The following is a 20,472-nucleotide window of genomic DNA, read 5'->3' on the forward strand; positions in this document are numbered from 1 at the left end:
ATAGAAAAAATTCACTTATTGGTATCTGACTTTTGTTTAAAAGTATGAGTTTTGAAGTATGCCAGTGAATCTTTAGTATGCGATTTATTATTATGTTAAAATCCAAAACTTAGCAGCCGATAAGCACTTTTTAATTTTTACTTGACTTGATGTCCGTTGATTTTTCTTTGTGATCAAATGTTACCTCATATGGCATTAGTAGACAGGAACAGGAAATCTGATGGCGAATAACTAGGGTACTTATAAAATTAAAGCCTTTCTATCCATCCACGCTACCGATTTTAGTTTATGCAACCCTCGTTGACTACATGTCGCCTGTCCTCTACTTCTATTCATTTGTGCGGCCAACTACAGGTCATATATAATCAAATAAATTATTTATTATTATAAAACCAGTTAGATGCTTATAAAAATAAAACGGTTTGTTAGGTAATATAATATAATTTCAATTCATTGCTGCAATTTATTAAACAAAATACATTCTATTGTATTGGTAATGATCCTAGTATTATATCTAAAGAGCTTACATCAAACGAATCATACATACACTGACCGCAAAAATGACCAGTTTGTTAAAATATTTTACTTTATTTTATATTGGTGTTGCATTTGCTAAAGAAGTTAGTCATTTAATTTTTCGTTATTATATATTGCATTTTAAAATTATTTGTAAAATACTAAAATTTCAGAAATCATTTACTATTAAATTACAAAGATCAACTATCAAATGCAATGAAAATTATGTTATAAATTGCACTACAAACGTCGGCAAATTTAATAGAACTTCCCCATATATGTTAAATATTAGTCTAACAATTATTAAACCATGGGCTAATAATGTTTCGGTAAATATATAGATATATGTTTTATTAAATACTTAAAAAAATATGTTTAAACTATTTTAAATTTCAGTTTTCTCTTAAGTCATATCAGAAAATGGGAAATGAATATAAAGAAAGTATAATATCTTTAAAAAATAACATATGTGCGTTGCTCAATGATCGTTATACTTGGCTTTCAAATGGAATAAAGAAATATACTAATATACCAAAATCATGTCCATTTGTAAGAAATAGATTTATTTAATATAGTATTATAAATAATTTAAGAAAATCATATGTAATAAAGACAGGTGAACTTCATATTAAGAATGGAGGAACAGATGAGGAATTATTTCCACAGGATTACTTTCCTTATGGAGATTGGAGACTCATTATTACTGTCTACACAAACAAGGAGTCTAACATATTAAAGATTAATTTGGACATGAGATCTAAAGAAAAAATCATGACAGTAAAAAAGAAAAAAAATTAATAAAGTATTTTTATTATAAAAAAAAATTATAAATTTACTGTAATTCTCTTAATTCAATGCTATATTTAAATGTATTTGCTTTTTATTAAAATATAATTAAAATACTAAATTTTATATTTAAATACTTTATAATTATTACAATCATTTATATGTCTTGACCTAAGTGTCAGCTGCGTTTAATTGTGTTTATGTGTACGTAAAATATTCGTAGCCCCTTGTCTGCGTTCGAAGTATCCAGTCGTCTCCGAAGGAGGCTAGTATATTAACTCCAGACGTCTTAGCTAAACAAGATTTGCTGTGAAGAGGGAAGTGGCTGCTTTCTTGATCTTTTCTGCCTTGATGGGTATGCCCAATTTTAGGAACTCATGTCAATTGTCTTGATGTGTTGTCATAAGTGAGCTCCAAATGAAATTTGTAGAATTATACACTTGACAACCCTGATAAAAGTTTCGTGCTCGCTTACATTTCGCTACAATGTCAAATTTTTAATTAAAAATTTAGTTTCACTTGACTTAAAATTTAAATACGTTTATTATCTGTTTACCTAGTGCCCTGCTATCCTTACATTAATACTTGCGTTATGCATTTATATAGCTATAGTAATCGTCGCTTCGATGAATATTTCGCTCGAATGAGTGAAATATTCTTCGAAGCGATACTCCAGAATTGGAGTACCACAGGATCCATTCTTAGCCTCTGCTTTCTTTGCTCTTTTCAACGACATACATTCGACAATTTATTAAATGCTAATGACCTCAAAGTATTTTAGACTATTCGCACAAATTCAGATTCACTCTTTTTACAGAAGATCCGGAGTCTGTGGTTAATGGATAATTGCATCGCTAAGTGTAACGTTGTCACGTTTTTTGTAATTATCTGGGGGAATACTCTTACAATTAAAGCGGAAGTGTTTTAAGCAATACTACCGTTGATGACTTCAGAGTGACGCTCGAGTAGGTATGGAGATTTTGTATGTATGTACACCGCAAAAGCTTGCGATGAGAACGACTGTGTCAGTTACTTTCAGCTGCAAGCTTCAGTGTCCTAATCGCGATCGCATCTTATATTCTAAGCCGTTGCGACCAGAAAGTCAGGGCTTGAAAACGCTTCTCTTGCACAAGTCGTCCAGCATCTCAACGAGCTTGCAAAACATAAGGATGTTTTCAGCGCTAGCTGCGAGGAGCTGGAAAAAATTATATGGGATGGTGTTTATCTACCTAAGGTAAACAATGTGATTTTATAATGGCCATCATAACACATTTGGAAAATCGATCAAGTCATAATGGTCACATTTGTATTAAAAAAAACAAATATAGGTGTAACTATCAATAACTCTTACTTTATCTTATGTGAATTATTAACTGTCTCAATTATTTACTTTTTCTTAATTTAAAAATAAAAAAACTACAAAAAATAATATAACACAACCATTAATTTAAAAGAATAATAAATAATCGAGCATTTCAGAAAGCAATACACGAGGAGTGTAAAAAGAATGAGACATGGTGGTAATTTTCAGTATATTGGCTGTAATGGTACATTGGGGAAACCTGTCGAAGGTATGATAGTCAGATTTGTATTAAAATAAAATTATCTTAATCCTTGAAAAAAATATGACCGCTGGTCAAAAAAGGAACAATGACACAGTAACTTGCTCATAAAAAACTATTGGATTGTTTTATGGCGCTTTTAACGCGAAAAAAGTTATGATCCCACGGTTGTATTTTCTTTAATTTAAAATACAATTTACAGTTTAAATGTATTTTATTACGTATTTTTTTTTACCTTACAATAAGCCATAAGATAACAATAAAATTTTATACAATCGTTTGATTATTTTTATTTATTACATATTTTTTAGGTTTTTTTTTAACAAGAATGCTTTTTACTGTAAAAAACACATGTAATGATATCAAAAATACTTTTGATTTATTTATAAACGACAATACAAATTTCCACTTAGAAACTGGAAACGACTTTGTAAAAAATTTCGCATCCATCAACATATTTTCAATTTTAGCAGTAAATCCATTCTGTAATAATAAACACATCATGTTTAAATTAATCAATCTGTATTATTTTATTATTAAAAGAAATCTTACTGGTATAGGACATTTTTTTGGGTAGTTGGTGTATTGTTCGATTACACGATAGAAAAAATTGTCACCTTGAATAACCCAGCAAAGTGGTTTTTCATATTCGATAATACTTTTTTTGTATTGATTGTCCTTCCATTCATATGATTTCACTACAAACTAAAAAATTAAACATTTTCATACTTACACTATAACATATTTAATGGTAGAATATATAAAATATATACCATCACGCTCTCGTCCAATATTAGATTAAAAGTAGCTTGGAAATTAAACATATAAGGTGACGTTCTATTATACTTAATAACAGATGTTGAACAATTACTGGAATATTTTTCAAAACAATTTACCACGGATCTTTCAAATGTTAGCTCAATTTCCTAAAAAAATATTAACCGTTATTATATTATTTTGTTAATGAATTGTGCTTTTCACATACCATTCCGTTAACTTTGAATATTAAACTTAACATAAAAAACAACCACAGCTCCATATTTATGAATAAAATGTTTTGTAACCAGTATGTCACAATGATGTGTCAAAAGCTTGTGTAATATAAAAATAATGTATTCAATTCTTCTTATTTAAAATTATATATATATTTATTTATCCGGCAAATGAAAAACCCTCACATCACCAAAACTGTTTATATAAATTGAGTTCTTTTAAATAAACTCTTGCTTTGAAAAAAAAAAGCTAAAAATTGTAGTTAACATAAAATTATGTTAATAATATGCCAAATATATAAATTTTGTAATGTTTTTGTAAAAAAGTTATTTTATTATTTATACTTTCTATGTTTTTCACTCTTATTGGATAAAAGTGTTATTTTATTTACAATATTTGGATTGATGAGACTGTTAAATTAGTTTATTAAATAAAATTGCTTAAGAAGTCTAGCTCTAATGGTAAATTTTATTTTAATAAAATAAAAAATATGGACAACGATGGGTTATCATCAAACATGTCTAAAAACACATAAATATTTTTTTCAAAGTGATCATTATAATATAATCATGTTTAAATTTCACTAAGTAATTTATTTGAATGTAACATTACTAGAAAATAAATTCAAAATAAACCTCACATTTAATTTAGATGGCAATTAAACATATATCATCATTACATCAACTTTTTATTTGGAATTATAAATATAAGAAGCATTTTTGAATGTTATTTTAACCACTGTAAAATGACTTTCAGAGTTCAATACTTTTTGCTAACTTGTTTTACATTAATAATTGGAATTATCTGCAATGACAATAAAGTATGTTTTCTTAAGTGTTTTAAATATGTTTTATAAGTAATATTAAATAACAAACTGTTTTCAGAGAAGTTTTACAATTTTACTTTTAAGATCAGAAGTTACTTGTGTAAACAAATATATAACAAAATGCCATTCAAGCGTCGCAAAAGCTAACAGAACATCTCCGTACATGTTTAACATCACTGGAACGATTTTATTACCTTGGGATAAAAATTTAACTGTATGTATAGCATATTAGATCATAATTGTATTTTCTTATTTTTTGTAATGCATTTATTTAAGGTGTTTGTTAAATCTTATGAATGGATGGACAATCAATATAAAATTAGCTTTATGTCTACGAAGGATTTGGTGTGCGCGTTGGTGGGAGAAAATAGTTGGATATATCCAGCTATTTATGAGTACACAAACGTTCCAAATAAGTGTCCATTGGTATTAAGTAATAAAGTATTTATTTAATTTACTTATGTAATGATATACAATTATTTCAGACGGGAACGATGTATATAAGAAACGCCATTGCAAAATCAGAATATTTTCCTAAGCAATTTCCAATAGGAAAATGGATGTTTCAATTTTTATTTTTACTTGACGACATCAAAGAAATTGCTAAAGTATCTATTCATGTAAAAGTAAACCGAATATTACAATTAAAGAAAAATAAATTTTAAAAATTGAAATACAATAACTTAAAGGCACACATTCAATAAAACTTTAGTATTTGGTTTAACTTTTTTTTGGTAACTAACTTTTAGCGTAATTAATATAAATGAAGTTTGAATTTCAATAAAATGTTTTTTGTACAATTTATTTGACAAACCATAGCATAATAAACATTTTAATTCTATTTAAGTTTTTTAAAATCGTATATAACATTATTTACAGTGGGTCAGTTCTTCTCAAAAAAAATGTCCTTTATTTGTCTTTATTTTCCTTCCCTGAACAAATCCCACAGCATCCCTAAATAAAACTAATTGATTCTTTAGTGTCCTCATATGAATTTTTCAAAATCTGGTCTACTCATGAAAACCCATTTGTTAATAGATTTTGAATAAATGAAGAGCGTCAGCGCTCGAGAACGCTCCTCTTGCACGAGCGATCCAGCTTCTTAATGAGCTTGTCAAACACAATGATGTTTTCGTCGATAGCTATGAGGAGCTAGAAAATAAATATGCGATGTGTCTCATTTATTTTAGGGTGTACCATCACTATTTTTTTTAAAAATATTTTATGATATAATTATTGTTTGTATATTGGTCGTTATGACGCATTGGGGTAATCTGTTAAGTAATGATGGTAAGATTTGTAATAAAAAATAACAATAATAAAGTTCAATTAAATAATAGTAACAGTTTTTTTTTAATTATTGCTACTAGCAGCTTTGCCAAATCATGAATGGGATTGTTTTGAATGATATATAGAACCTTGAATAAAAATTTACACGTCCAGATTTTGAGCGCATGGTCAAAATATTATAACCAAAATATATAAATGGCTCAATAAATTTTACAATGACTTTTTGTAATCTAACAATTCTATTTTAAATGGTTGTAATTACTGAATCTTATTACCGTAATATATTGATAGATGTATCTATGAGTAACTAATGAAATAAAATACTGGAAATTTTATTATCAAGTCATTTAAAATGGCTTGAAAAAATAGAAAATGTATTGGGCATGACTTGGATGCCTTTGGACTGTAATGGTAAAACCATTTTGGGCATGACATACATGCCTTTGGACTTCTAAAGGTTAATGGAGATAAATTAGTACTCATAAAAACCTTATTATACTAAACTTAGTACTCCGAATTAATAAAGGGCTAGCCAGTAAAGTCTCAGTTAGTGAAATCCATGTTCCGGTCCATTAACATATAATCATGTTATTCATATGTGATTTGTTTTTCATTTTTGAAATTGAATAGATTACTAAAATTCATATTAAGTAAATTGAGTTTAAAACGCAGCTACACATTTTATATAGATAGCAATCAGTTGCGTATCATAATAACACAATTCTGCGGTATAGAAATAACGAACATTATCTAATGTAGTGTTGATCATGAAAGGCCCGATGGCTTTAAAGTTTTTATTATTTTTACTTGCTAGTTTTATGATGATAATTGGAATAATCAGTGATAACAATGAAGTAAATTTATATTATTAATAATACTTTATTATTTACTGGTTGAAATGCATATGTAAAAAACTGTTAATAGAGATATTTTTCCGTCCTACTCTTGAGATCAGAAGTGACTTGCGTTGATAAATATATGACAGCGTGTGAAACGAGCATTGGAAAGTTCAATAGAACATCTCCGTATATGTTTAACATCACTGGAACAATTTTAATAACATGGGACAAAAATGTAACTGTACGTACTGCATTTTTTTGTGTTAATGATTAGTTTTTATATATATTTTTTATTTTAGGTTTTATTAAAATCATATGAATGGATGGGTAATCAGTATAAAGCGAGCTTTATGTATTCAAAAGATTTAGTTTGTAATATGTTGGAAGAAAACAGCTGGACGTATGCAGCTATTCATCAATACACAAACATCTCAAAAGCTTGTCCATTGGTATTAAATAATGCAGTATAAAAAATATTTTTGCTTATAAAATGATTTTAATTTATTTTAGACCGGAGTCTTAAATATAAGTAATGCTATAGCAAAACCAGAATTCTTTCCAAAGCAATTTCCACCAGGAAAATGGATGTTTCAGTTTCTGTTTGTTGTTGATGACATCATAGAAATTGCTAAAATAAGTATTCATGTACAAGTTAACAGATTGTTGAAATTCAAGAAAATATAAATCTTATTGGATCAGTTTGTGTCAGGTTCTGTTATTGTAATACAGATGACGTATTTAAATAAATATTGCAAATTATTATTTTTACGATTAAGAATATAATATAACTTATTATAGATTTAATACAATGTACAAATAATTAATTGTATATTGTAAAAAAAAATATTTAGCTAAGTTACAAACCATTTCAATAAAAAGATTTTGAAGTTTAGTTTTAAACCAATTTTTACTATTGTTTTAAAATAAATATAATAATCCCAAATAAAGATTATGGATTTGATTAATAACGTTGTAATTTGCGGGTAAATTACCTTTACAATATTATACTTGAATATTTAATTTTCGAATAGTAAAACGCTAAGGTATATAAATATTAAAACAGTCTATATAAAAAAATTTAGATAATTTTACAAGTGCACATTCATGAGCGAATAAGATTGCAAAAACGCTGCCAAAATAATCCTATTACTTAAAAAGTTTTCTAGAGAAGCCATATGTCTTCAAATTACAACGTAAAACATACAAATTAAATAGGTTTTAGCGGCTTACAGAAACTTATTTTTATTAAAAATATGTACCCACAAAATTTTTATGATATAAAACCGTAAATCACAATGAAGCTTTGACTGCCAAAAACCACTTCAGCTTCTTTCTTTAGATCCAATTTAGTGCCAGCTAGGACCTCATTTAATAATGATTACTACTATCGACTCTAAGTAGTAGTTTACCCATAGCAACGGTGCCGAGAAGATCTACAAGAATCTCATAAATCCAGTTATATAAATAATAATATTAGGCTTTATTATGCTGAATTAATTTTAGTATTATACATAACCACATTAAAATCTTAACTTAAAATATTATTTTTGTATCACTGGTCATATTTTTAATAAAAATATGACCAGCATGATTGACAGTGGAATAAGATGGTTCTTGGGGCTATTTATTCTATCGTGTCTAAAATATTAGAATCAGTAATAATAATGTAATTATAAATTAAATTGATTATTACAGATTTGGTTTTCCTAGATTTTCCTTATCTCACGGGTGAATATCGGCATGAATTATTATAATAAAATCTAGTAAGGTCGTGCATATTCACATCTATTGGTAGTAAAAATGATTCTTAATTAATAAAATAAACATTACTGCTCCACAGACTTCGATTTTAGTCCGATTATGTTTACATCGTTTTAACGCTTTGAGTTAACGCCTGTCTTGTTGAAATGGAACATTTACAATAAATAAATAATTAATAATAAAAATGGCAACAAGTTACTAAGTAGTTGTTAATTGTGTAGAGGATTGGCCTAGCTCTTGTTATGTATCTTGTGATTAAAATTGCCACGAAAAATTTATAGTATTACTACAATTGTTGACAGTACAAAAATGAAAAATTTCACGAGTGTAAACGTCTGAATATTTTTGATATATTATAGTGAAATCGTAACGGTATTGATTTAAAATTCTGTGAATTTAATAAAAAAGATTTTTCGGGTATCGGTTAGATTTCGTGGATATGTATCTGGTTCATATTTTCGTAAATTCCACGAATGTTGTGTTCCGATCTGCTCTTTGTCTCTTTTTTGTGAATATTTATTTCTATTATCTTATTTTCCTGTCTTATATCTGTTTTGCAATGTCAATAAGCTTAAAAGATAAACTTTATATTACAAAATTATATTCTGTAGATTCATAGACTCTATTTGACTGTTTGAAAGTTACCGAAAATTACATAGTTTAAGGATTTCTGCCGGAGAATATATTTACATGCTTCACAAACGTAACTAACTATGTATCTAAGTTGTTTATGGTCACTAATTTCGGGTTCAGAATAGAAAATTAATACTCGGGTTATCTTAGAGCTTACGGCAAACGCAACATTTGTACCAAGTTTATACTTACGGTTGATCTTTCATAAAAGCTCCTCTATCTGGCCAAAGTAAATACCGATTAAAGATTTTGCGTAGGATTGTTTACGATAGATGTTAAATAAATTTAGCGATGCATTTTGCGCATCCTTACTCTATATTAAAGTAAGACAAACACGACAACATAATAAGATTTTATGCGAAGCTTTAAAATACGTATTTTACAGTTATTAGTTATATTGTAAGTTGCAACGTTGTCTTAAAAAAGATAAACGATACAGTTATTAGGTTTTAGCGTATATTGTTATGTTGCAGTTTTATTTGTGTCTAGGGAAGAATGTATAACATAAGTATAATAATGATTCATTATATAATAATATTTTTGACATATAGATAAGATAAAAAATAAATAATTGAAAATTTACACGCTGATTTCAGATATAACACTATTTAAAAAAAAACATCTGGATTTTATTGGTATATGATACATAGTAAATAATTAATTAATGTTGAGCTGAATTATAAATTATAATCATAAATTATTAAGGGGAAAAAAGTGAACAAATCTGACGCGTTATATTTTATATTTTTATATATATACAATCTTTTAAGTTTATGATTCTAATTTTAGTTATAATATTATTACTTTAATCTCTTTTCTCTTCCACGGATTTTCCAGTTCTCGTTGGCGTTAAAAACGGGTCAAGCGTTCGATTATTTATTTTCTTAGCCGTTTGAGACACATCACAAGTGATTTTAACGACCGGACATCAATCTTTCGAGCTTTTAGATAAAATTTTAGTTTTTGATACACGTGGGTGATAGTGACACACTGACAATTGTCAAACATGTCAATCAGCTAGTGTCACTTGTAAGAATATGAGCGTTTATAAATAAACAGGATATCAAGACTCATATTCATATTTTTGAACGGACAACGAGAATTATTGTACTTTTATTTTTGTACAGCACCAACGTGTATTTATAAGTGGTTGAAACCATTCACTTTAGAATCGTACTTGTAAAAATATTATCGGATAGCTAACCAAACTAACAACAATTGATAATACATTACTTAGATAAGCTATTTATTTTCATTGAATAAACAGTTGACCAACTGATAATTTACTACTCACTACAAAGTTAAAATATTTATTAAAATTGGCAAATTTATTTATTTTATTAAATATACAATATTTAGCAGTAATTGTTTTATTTTATATTTAAAAAAAATATCAGAGGAATAAGAATCTCAGGATACATTAGAGCTTATAAGAAATTGCGGACAGTATCTAAAATTAAAATTAAATTAAAATAACTGTTTAACAATAAATTTTCTGTTTTTCAAATTTAATACATTTATTGAAAAATATACATATTTTATACAGAATGTTATTTTTCATTTTACTGAAATGAAAATAAATATGTCATGTCTTATATTATATCTATATGCTACATGTATTTGATATAACAACCGGTGAAAGCCTTTCAGGTATCGTGCCCAGATGGCATTTTGATATATTTATTGTGGTATGTATGTTTATCTGTACCTATGTCACAAAAAATTGTGCGCTCTATTTTGTACTATTACTCAATAAATTTTAACAAAACTTTGTAGTGAGGTATACAGTTAAATTAAAAAGACAATGTTAAATAAACCTAAAATTATAATGTGAATACACGGCATATCTAAATTTGTTTTCAATAAACATTTTGTTAAAATTAAACTAATCGTTTTACAACTTTTTTTATTAAGTCAAGCAAAGTATTTCATTTTGGAAAGAATTCAAATATAATTTCTAAGATATCTCTACAAGAATAAATACGGATTGTATCCATATTTGTATTTTTGTGTTTTTTTCTAGGAGCGTTAGAAAACAATTCTTTGCATGCTCGGCGTAACGTCTACTCAATGAAGCAATTTTTTCGTGTATGCAAAACTTGCTTTGTTTTCACTTCGCCAGCTATCCTTATCATAAAAAATGCTGGGAATTTCTGGGTACTGTTAGATTTATCTGAGTGCATATGTATTTATTTTATATGAACGCGTTGCGCATATACAAAAATATAAAAATGTCGAACATGTTAAATTACATTTTTAAAATTTATCCCGAAATATCAGCCGGTGGGATTTTTTGCAAAGGTAGAGTGGACCAATATTTCGGCCCTCTTAGACTGAAAGGGATATTATTATTCTACTTTAATGTCCTACCCCGATAAAACTATGGGGGCCAATATAGATTTGTTATGGCCAAAACTGGTCGGCGCAGAAATAGCGGTGTTGTGACGGCTCCCTCTCTTCCGGCAAGCTTGTAAGGGTTCGGACGCGTGCCGTCGCGCGTCCGCCCCATTCTAACCATGTAAACACCGTAAACCGTTAAATAAATATTACTGCAGCGGCTCAATCTGTGTCTCATTGCCACCCGCCATCATCACCACCCCAAAACTGGTGACCCCGACGTGATCCTGAGCACACATATGGAGTCAGACGAAAAATGGCAGACACAGACGCCGCTGCAGTACAAAAAGCCGAGCCGCTGCAAACCCACTTGCTGCCACCCCGCCAGAGCTTCCCTGGATCCGGACTCGAGCTGGCGGACCACCAAGACGATGGGCCTGCGCCTCCGACCATGAGCCGCCATCGTCAGCCGCCGCCGCCGACCACGTGACCCAAGAAGCATCCGGCGCCGCCACGCGCCTCCAGCGGGAAGCCACCGAAGTGCTGTCGTAGACCAGGCTCGAGTGGACCACGCGTGGCCCGTCACGCACCCGTAGGGCTACGCCCCCGCGACTCCGAGCTCGAACCACATGTTCGGGGCCCGTCACGCGCGCGCCCTGTGTAGCTGCACCGACGCACCACAGGGCCCCGAAAGGTGCTCCCGGACATGCCCGTTCTTCTCGCGCCCCCTGGAGCCCTACGCGCCGCCCGGGTCTACGCGTGTTCCACTCGGCTTGGAGCGAAGCACGCCGCGCGTCACTGGAGGCCGCGCCGCCACACCATACGTCACGACTTTGCTACTTTTGCGCCGCCAGCATTTAATCAACAGCAGCGCCAAGGCCCCCATACCTCCCCCTGGTTATAGTTCGCAATTGTAAATTGCTAGGGCCGGAGCCGTATGGGGGCCAATATAGATTTGTTATGGCCAAAACTGGTCGGCGCAGAAATAGCGGTGTTGTGACGGCTCCCTCTCTTCCGGCAAGCTTGTAAGGGTTCGGACGCGTGCCGTCGCGCGTCCGCCCCATTCTAACCATGTAAACACCGTAAACCGTTAAATAAATATTACTGCAGCGGCTCAATCTGTGTCTCATTGCCACCCGCCATCATCACCACCCCAAAAAAACTATTTAGATTAAACCCTTACAACAAACGCTTTTGCTTTCAAGCATTATGGGCATCGTCGTTTTCGTAGTTCTAAGCCAAGGAGATTTTGTTTGGAACAAATAAGATGTATAGATTTTAAAAAAATATTAATAATATCTATATTTTATTTTGTAATACCGGTAGTACCGAATGTTAATTTTAGGTATTGCAATCCCTAGACAGAAAATCTGATAACAGTTAATTGTACAACATATATAATTTATCAAAACGTATACAAAGAAATGTCAGTATCGGACGGCAGTGTTAAATGATTTATCTTATGTTTGCAAATTGCCAAGCGAGTATCATTAGTAAGCGAGTTCGGAAGTGATTTGCATTGTGACCAAGCGTCACATATTTTTTAATGGTATTTGAAAGAAGCGTCGAAAAATAAAGATTAATTAAGATAAATTAAGAGCCAATCGTGTTGATGTTTAGCTGCAACGATAAATCTGAACTTTTTTTGGGATAGTTCATACAAAGCTTATGCGAGATAGTTTTCATCCTAAACTTTTTTTCTTTAATTTTTTTCACTATTGAGGTATAAAGAAGCTTTTATTTTGGATCTTAGATAATGAATCTGAGGTAGTCTATTTTACTATCATAAAGATATTTCGTTATTCTATCATAAATATATTTAATGATATCGTAAATATATTTCGGTTATTTTTCACATCTTAAACACTTGCAGTCTATTGATTAATTTATTTTTTAAAGATAATCTCCTACATCTAACTACTAACCAAATGTAGTACTTGACGAATTTAATTATTTAAATATTAATTGTCCATTTCGTTGGGGTTCATCTCGTCGTTTATCCAACTACTCTAATTTTAAGCTTAATGGACATAAGGTAAGCTTGACTATTACAATAAATTTTGTTGTATTAATGTATATATTAACAGTCCTCATGTACATATTTTTTATTAATCCAAGGATCTTTGAAGGTCGTGAACGGTCTTAGAAAATATTGCGGTGTCATCAGCATAACGAATGTTATCAGTTGTCTCCTCGGCCTTAATTTATTTTACGTACCCGAAATTCTTCTTTAAATATAGATTTGGAGTATATATAGAAAAGAGTAGGAGAAAGAACTCATCCATGTCAGACGCTTTGCTCTATTGGAATATTTTCTAATGGAGTAGATAATCAATATTATTTTTTTTACCTAGAATCACAACATAAAATTGATTACAATTTGTAAGAAAAATATTGAGATATAATTTATTTTAGATGCTTTAAAACATATCATTATATTCCGCGTACAAAGATATACATTATTTTAGGGTCGCACTGTATCATTATGGGTGAAATAGTAAGCGCTTTTCCCGTGTCCTTACTAACAGTTTATTTGTGGTCACCCTACTTTTACATCGGATGCTGAGTCGGGAGTTTGGCTCAGTACAAAACTTCAGTCACTCTGTTGCGCTTGAAGCGTCGCGATGTGCGCTCCGAGTTTTTTGACGCGCGAAAACGTAATCGTAGCACAGTCCAATTAACCCAGTCGGTTATTACGAAGAAGTTATGACTTTGACCTTTGCGAGTGATACATTCAAGTTCAATGTAGAAATTCTAAATTAGAAACTCCTCCCCATGATGATGATTATAATTCGAACGCATGTGAAGAAATGACATGTGCTTATGTCGTTTGTCACGTGTCTCGGCTATTTATTTTAAATTATCACGATGAATGGATTACAACTTGGCGAATGATCGTGACACAATAATAAAGTATTTTAATATAAAAAAACAAAAGATAAAATATTTTTAAATCGATGATCGCCTAAAAATTGTTTAGGATCAAAATTTTATAGGGACTCGATCACATCGACTGAATAAAATATGATGGAAGGTAAGTTTTTTATTTTTATTAACAGAGACGCCTTTAAGTTCTAGTTTATTTCTGTAATAAAATGGTCGATTGTTTATTTATATATATACACTCATATATGTATGTACATATATGTAAATATAATAAAGAAGTTCATATAAATGCGGAAGATGCATACCATTTTTAATTAAACTTCCAAATGAACAATTTTATGATAAATACCTTCGTAAGGAAATTATATTACGAAAAAGCTGAGCTAAATTATACAATAATTTTATTTTTGCTCTCAAATGACAACCATTTGTCTTTTTTGAGATAACGGTAATATAATGCAGAAACATTTTGTGTAATTATTATACGGTATTCTTAATTTATTTATGAAAAAATACGTAGAACGAGAAATCATGTCGCTTATTATTATTATATAAATGTAAAATGTATTACATATAAATTGTATTCAACCGAAGTTCAGTTCACGGTACTATAATACTAGGTCAGGGGTCGCAAACTTTGGAGACTGAAGAGTTAAATTGTATAAGTATCACAACGATCTTGAATTTCTTAAAGAGCCATAAATATATGTGTTTAAGTCATTGTTATCAAGTGATTTAAAGCAGTAGTTGGCAACATTTACTTTTACGACTTTTAATGAAGGTTATTTATTTCTACAATTTAATTTTAAAGAATTTTAAGATTGTATGGAATATTTTTTGAAAAAAAAATATATTTAATTTTAAAAGCAGTTTTTTTAAATCATATTTTTTTAAATGATCTTTGCTTCTTTTTAAATCTAATTGCATTCTTGATTTGATCTTATCAGATTTAAAAACTATAATACCATTTTATATGAAGTTTAAACTATGTTGCAAATAGGTTTGAAGATAAAAATAAAGTTTTATGAAATGTTTTTGATCGGTTCATAATTATTTTAGCATCAGTAATAATAGTATGCTATTAGATTTATTGTGAGTGATAAAAATATACAGTAAGAATGATACTGCTTATGTTTTAAATACTAAGATACTGTAAAATTCCTATAAATAATTATAGTCTATGCTAAAAAATATAGAATTGCAATAATATAATTTTAAATAAAAATCTTATGTCTTTAATTTTTCAGTGTCTTCCATTTCTTTAGAAATAAAAGGGAAAAAACATAGTAGTAGTTTTTAGAATTACTCTGGTTGTAAATCATTTAAAACTATTTGTTTAAATTCAACTTTTAACTGACAAACATTTCATGAAAGTTATTGAAAAAAAATCATCATTTTGTATTTTTTTCTGGAAGAAATAGTACTTATATATAAAAAGCGCTATTTTTAAATGCGAAGTGCATTTTTTAAATATTTGCTCTTGTACTGTTTTTTTATCCATTGATTTTCTGAAATATTTTAATAAAATTCAGTCTCAAATCTCAAAAAATATTTTTAAATTAATTCGATTAAGTATTTACGAAGAGGTCTCTTTTTAATATTTAATAAATGATTATTATATTTCGACCGAATATTGATATTTTAATATGCGTCCCTAGAAATAAAATGAAATGGCTTCGTAAAAATAAAAAATAAAATATTTATATACCAATATCACATTTACACCTTCGAATAGTATTGTAAAAAAGTGTAGGCAATGAAAAAATATATTACTTTTAAAGTTTAGATATTTATTTTCATTCAAGAATAAAAATCGACTTTGTTAAAGTTATTTACGATGTATAAATATAATACAAACACATATATATATATACAATATCTCAGACTATAAGTTATTGAAACAATAATGAGAAAACCATTTGATTAATTATTTTTAAATGATTTTTTTTCTTCATAAAACTTTTTTTAGGATTATTTCTGTAGCAATATGATTTATTATCAATTTATCCAACAATTTCAGTGTTATGGTTTAAACGATATATTGCAAACCTTAGCAAAAATAGGATTTTTTGTGCTTTAATAAACAATATGATTTCTTATCTTTGATAGTGATATACGTATATATTATATTTACGTATATTCCAAAACTTGAAACATTATGATGAAAATAACGTGAGAAAGTCTATATAAAAAAACGTCTATTGGCTTTTATTTATATACTCAATATATAAGTTATGGTCAGAATTTTAATTGCCCCAGTCTAATTGCTATAATATAAACTGATAATTGAATTAGTACTTAGACTACATACAATGATATTCAATATAAAACCTCATCTTTGTAGATGGATTATGATGAAATATGAGCTAAAAATATTTTATCTCAATTATAAATACCAGGGATAAGCTATGCAAATTCCATGACACTAGAGTTCACTGTGTGAGAGATTTTGCTGCTTAAGCAAGCAGCTTTTATGCACATAGACTGCCAATATCAATACCAGAGTTTTAAACAGAATTTGTTAAAAAGGATTTCTAAAAATATTTATAAATTCTATGTAATTTAAAAGGGATATTTTTATTATTATAGTATCGCACGTAGCGGAAGTATAAAATACATTATCCATTTATTTATCGGTTTGTTTAAGATATCGATTTATTAAAAAAATATTATTTGTAATTGAAATAATAAATACTATGCTCATTAAAAATGTATCAGATTATTTTTTTATGGATTGCGTAAAATCTGCCAACTCTCACCAAAGTAACAAAATATAAACTAGCTTTCGGCATCCATAGGATTTAAGTTTCTCATATGTAATAGGGCCTAATACTTATAGGATTTAAGGATGCGATGTAAGTTTCTCATATGTAATAATGGCCTAATATCCTTACGTAGATATTTATTGACAAAATTCTTGAAACGAAATTTTTAGATTCACATTTTACACTTTCTAAATTTGATGGCATCCCTTAGAGTTCTTAATCGAATATTCGAATAATTTGCCCGATTTTCAACTATATGAATATTCGTTAAATACTAATTTATACTATGTCAAATGCAATTTAAAAAATTAAATTTGCTTCATTGCTTTCCGAGGCACCGGTAATGCATTCTGTTGTTTCGACCAATGAAAAATAAGCATACAAATATAAAACAAGATGGCCGACAGACCCATGATCGGATTGCAAACTAACTACGTGTGTTATAACTATGAAAATTAAATATATACATAATGTGTTAAGGATAAGAAAAATACATGGATTAAACTAGATAAACAATCATAAAACAATCTTCGTAATAAAATCTTCAAATTTTGAATTCGTGGCGACGGGCTCCGATGCCGAAAAGTAAGATTTTCCTTTTATAAATTGATTGCAAATTAACTAGGTGTGTTATAACTATGAAAATTAAATATAAACCTAATGTGTTTAGGATAAGAAGAATCCATTGATTAAATCAGATAAACAATCATCAAACAATCTTCATAATGAAATATTCAAATTTTGAATTCGCGGCGACGGGCTCCGAGGCCAAAAAGTGAGTTTTTCCTTTTACAATACATAAAAATTATCGTTGTTTCTGATTAAATGCATATATTCGTTAGATTTTAAGAATTGCAAATATACCGGGTACATTTTAAACGTGAACGTGTAATATATACTTAGTATGTATGAGGATTGAAAGTTAATGTCGATCAAATCGGCGCTGTCGCAGTGGGAACGCTATGTATATCAGCCAAGGGACAGCTTATAAATGTGTAGTTTCTTGAATGCTATCTAATAAACGACATTTTGCAATGATTATAAATATGTGATTGCATACCTGGAATAATCGATAGCCAAAATATCTAAGAGTGGGTTATTTTTAATTCCGATTTGGCAAAATATGTATACGTCATGGTTTTTATTCAATTTTTGTTCTGTGCCATCATTCCTCTTTTGGAATAGCCAAATTCAAGTTATTCAGTTACATCAAACTTATGTAGTATGTTCTTTATAAAAAGACAATACTTGCTGATAGTGACTTCAACATAAGAAGATTCACTCTTTGTTTATATATACCAATTCTACGTTGTAGCCATATAGGTCATCAAATTGTTCCATCATTGTTTCTGAAAAATAATTAAAAAATAAGCCATTTTTTCAAGTAAACATAAAACACATTATTACTACTAATATAATCCATAAATTAAATTTAAACGACAACCGAAGAACAAAATTGACGTAAGGTACCGTAGAGGATTAAACACGTAGATTGCCATCACTTCTTAAACTTTAAAGTTGTACGTCGTATTTTAATTGTTTGCTATACGTAAATGTTATAAGATCTCTCATTGCTTCTAAAAATTAACTGTAAACGATACTATATAGTGGGTAAAATGTAACTTTTTGTTTACACTAATATGAGATTTTTCATTATTACTACCATTGTAATATGTTTAATCAACTTTGGCATGTATATCTTTAATTGCCAAATCACTGCTGTTTGTAGTTTAATATTAAATCCTAAAAAGTTGTTAGTAATTTTATTAGAAAAGCCGTGATATATTATTCACATAACCAAACACTTTCTGGCACACAAATAATTTAAACTTTTGTTTATATTGTTTATAATTACATGTGCTTCACCATTTTGAATCATCTTTAACTAACACTTTGTAAGAAAAATGCTATTATTATAACATATTTCACTGTTTATTTAATCGCACTAAGCTGTATCCCGGCGCGCGCTTGACAGATCACAAAAGTGTCATATGTGAGCAAATCAGACGGTGGGGAATCCCGGGTATTGGCGCGCTTAAAAACTAGCGACGCAATTGATTTTATGGATTCAAATTGTAAATATGTATAAAAATCATCAAATTCTAAAAAAAAATATTTTTTAAATATGTTTAGTTTATACGAGATTTAAAATATAATATAAATAATGTAGATTTGTATTAGATTCTCTATACAAAAAAAAATATGTACTTACATTTTGGCGAACGTTAATAATTTAAAGCTATAGTTCTTAGAGAATTTTTAAAATTTCGCTTGAAAAAACATTTTCAACAAAATGCAAAGTTTCAAAATAAGTACTATTCATTACCAACTAAGTACTAAACACATAATGTTGCAAAAACCCTTCTTACTGATGTCTTTAAAAGGAAACTACACAAAATTGTATAACACTAATTTAAATATTTTTTAAATTATAAAGTTTCAGAATAAAATTTCAATATTTATTCAAAATATTTTTTTCAACCTTAAAACTAATTTTTATTTTAATATGGATTTAAATAATTCTTACTAAAGAAAAGACGAATATATTAGGATACTTCTTTTATTTTTTATTTATTATTCGAATGATTGAGAATCCTAATCCCTGCTCATTGCATTATATATGTTTTAAACTGCTGTTATCGCATTATGACTGATTTGAAATTCATAAAGCATAATATGGTTTAACTGAGATTATTTTATCTCTACTGCTATTGTTGATTTCGGGTTGAAAGCATCGAAACAAAAAATATCCCGTTACTTTGTAGCATCATTTATACGACTACTGTTAACAAACACTGATAGAATAGTAAAATAATCGTTAATTCATAACAAGTTATAAATTTTTGCAATATAAGAAAAAAAGCGCACTTATGGGACAAACTGATTTTTAAACAAAATTATGTATAGATAATTAAAAAATATGTATCATTTCTCTTGACTAACTTTATGCGTTACACACGGATCTGTGTGTTTTTTTTTAATATTATATGTGATATTACTAAATATATCTATCATGATATTGACATTACTATAAATAGGAATCGTACCAAAAAAACAATAATTAATTATGAATATAATCAAGTTAAGGCAAATATTATTGTCGGTAAAGGTCAAATATAAATTGCATTACTATTTCTTTTAATTTTCTTTAATTAAGCCGTTGGCACTGCGTAGTGTAAAAGATAAAATTATCAAAATACATATTTATTTTTCATTATTATTTTACGGTTCTTTTTCAAATCCAATTTATTTAACCTTTTTTCATTTAATACGATAAT

General features: G+C 28.9%; 1 protein-coding gene and 1 long non-coding RNA gene across 5 annotated transcripts in view; both read left to right on the plus strand.

Moving 5' to 3' along the window:
• The first annotated feature begins 1,517 nt into the window (after positions 1-1,517).
• Positions 1,518-5,522, plus strand: LOC148226782 (uncharacterized). Of its 3 annotated transcripts, none has more exons than XR_015812257.1 (7): positions 1,518-1,657; positions 2,120-2,271; positions 2,332-2,536; positions 4,614-4,677; positions 4,742-4,897; positions 4,960-5,109; positions 5,169-5,522. It is a non-coding gene; the product is annotated as an uncharacterized LOC148226782 (long non-coding RNA). The 3 variants fall into 3 exon arrangements; XR_015812259.1 differs by having other exon boundaries at positions 2,120-2,267; XR_015812258.1 differs by lacking the exons at positions 4,614-4,677; positions 4,742-4,897; positions 4,960-5,109.
• Positions 5,523-14,138: 8,616 nt separating this feature from the next.
• The window catches only part of Ac76E (adenylate cyclase type 2 Ac76E), an 81,910-nt gene continuing 75,576 nt past the window's right edge, over positions 14,139-20,472 (plus strand). For both annotated transcript variants that reach the window (XM_088203875.1, XM_088203876.1), the window contains exon 1: positions 14,139-14,577. In XM_088203875.1, coding sequence (XP_088060001.1) covers positions 14,568-14,577 — 10 coding nt within the window. In that variant the 5' untranslated portion in view covers positions 14,139-14,567. The remainder of the gene's footprint in view (positions 14,578-20,472) is intronic.

This window comes from Plectrocnemia conspersa, unplaced genomic scaffold, assembly GCF_051122295.1.
Source record: "Plectrocnemia conspersa isolate PC_06_02 unplaced genomic scaffold, ASM5112229v1 ptg000014l, whole genome shotgun sequence".
Taxonomy (NCBI): domain Eukaryota; kingdom Metazoa; phylum Arthropoda; class Insecta; order Trichoptera; family Polycentropodidae; genus Plectrocnemia; species Plectrocnemia conspersa.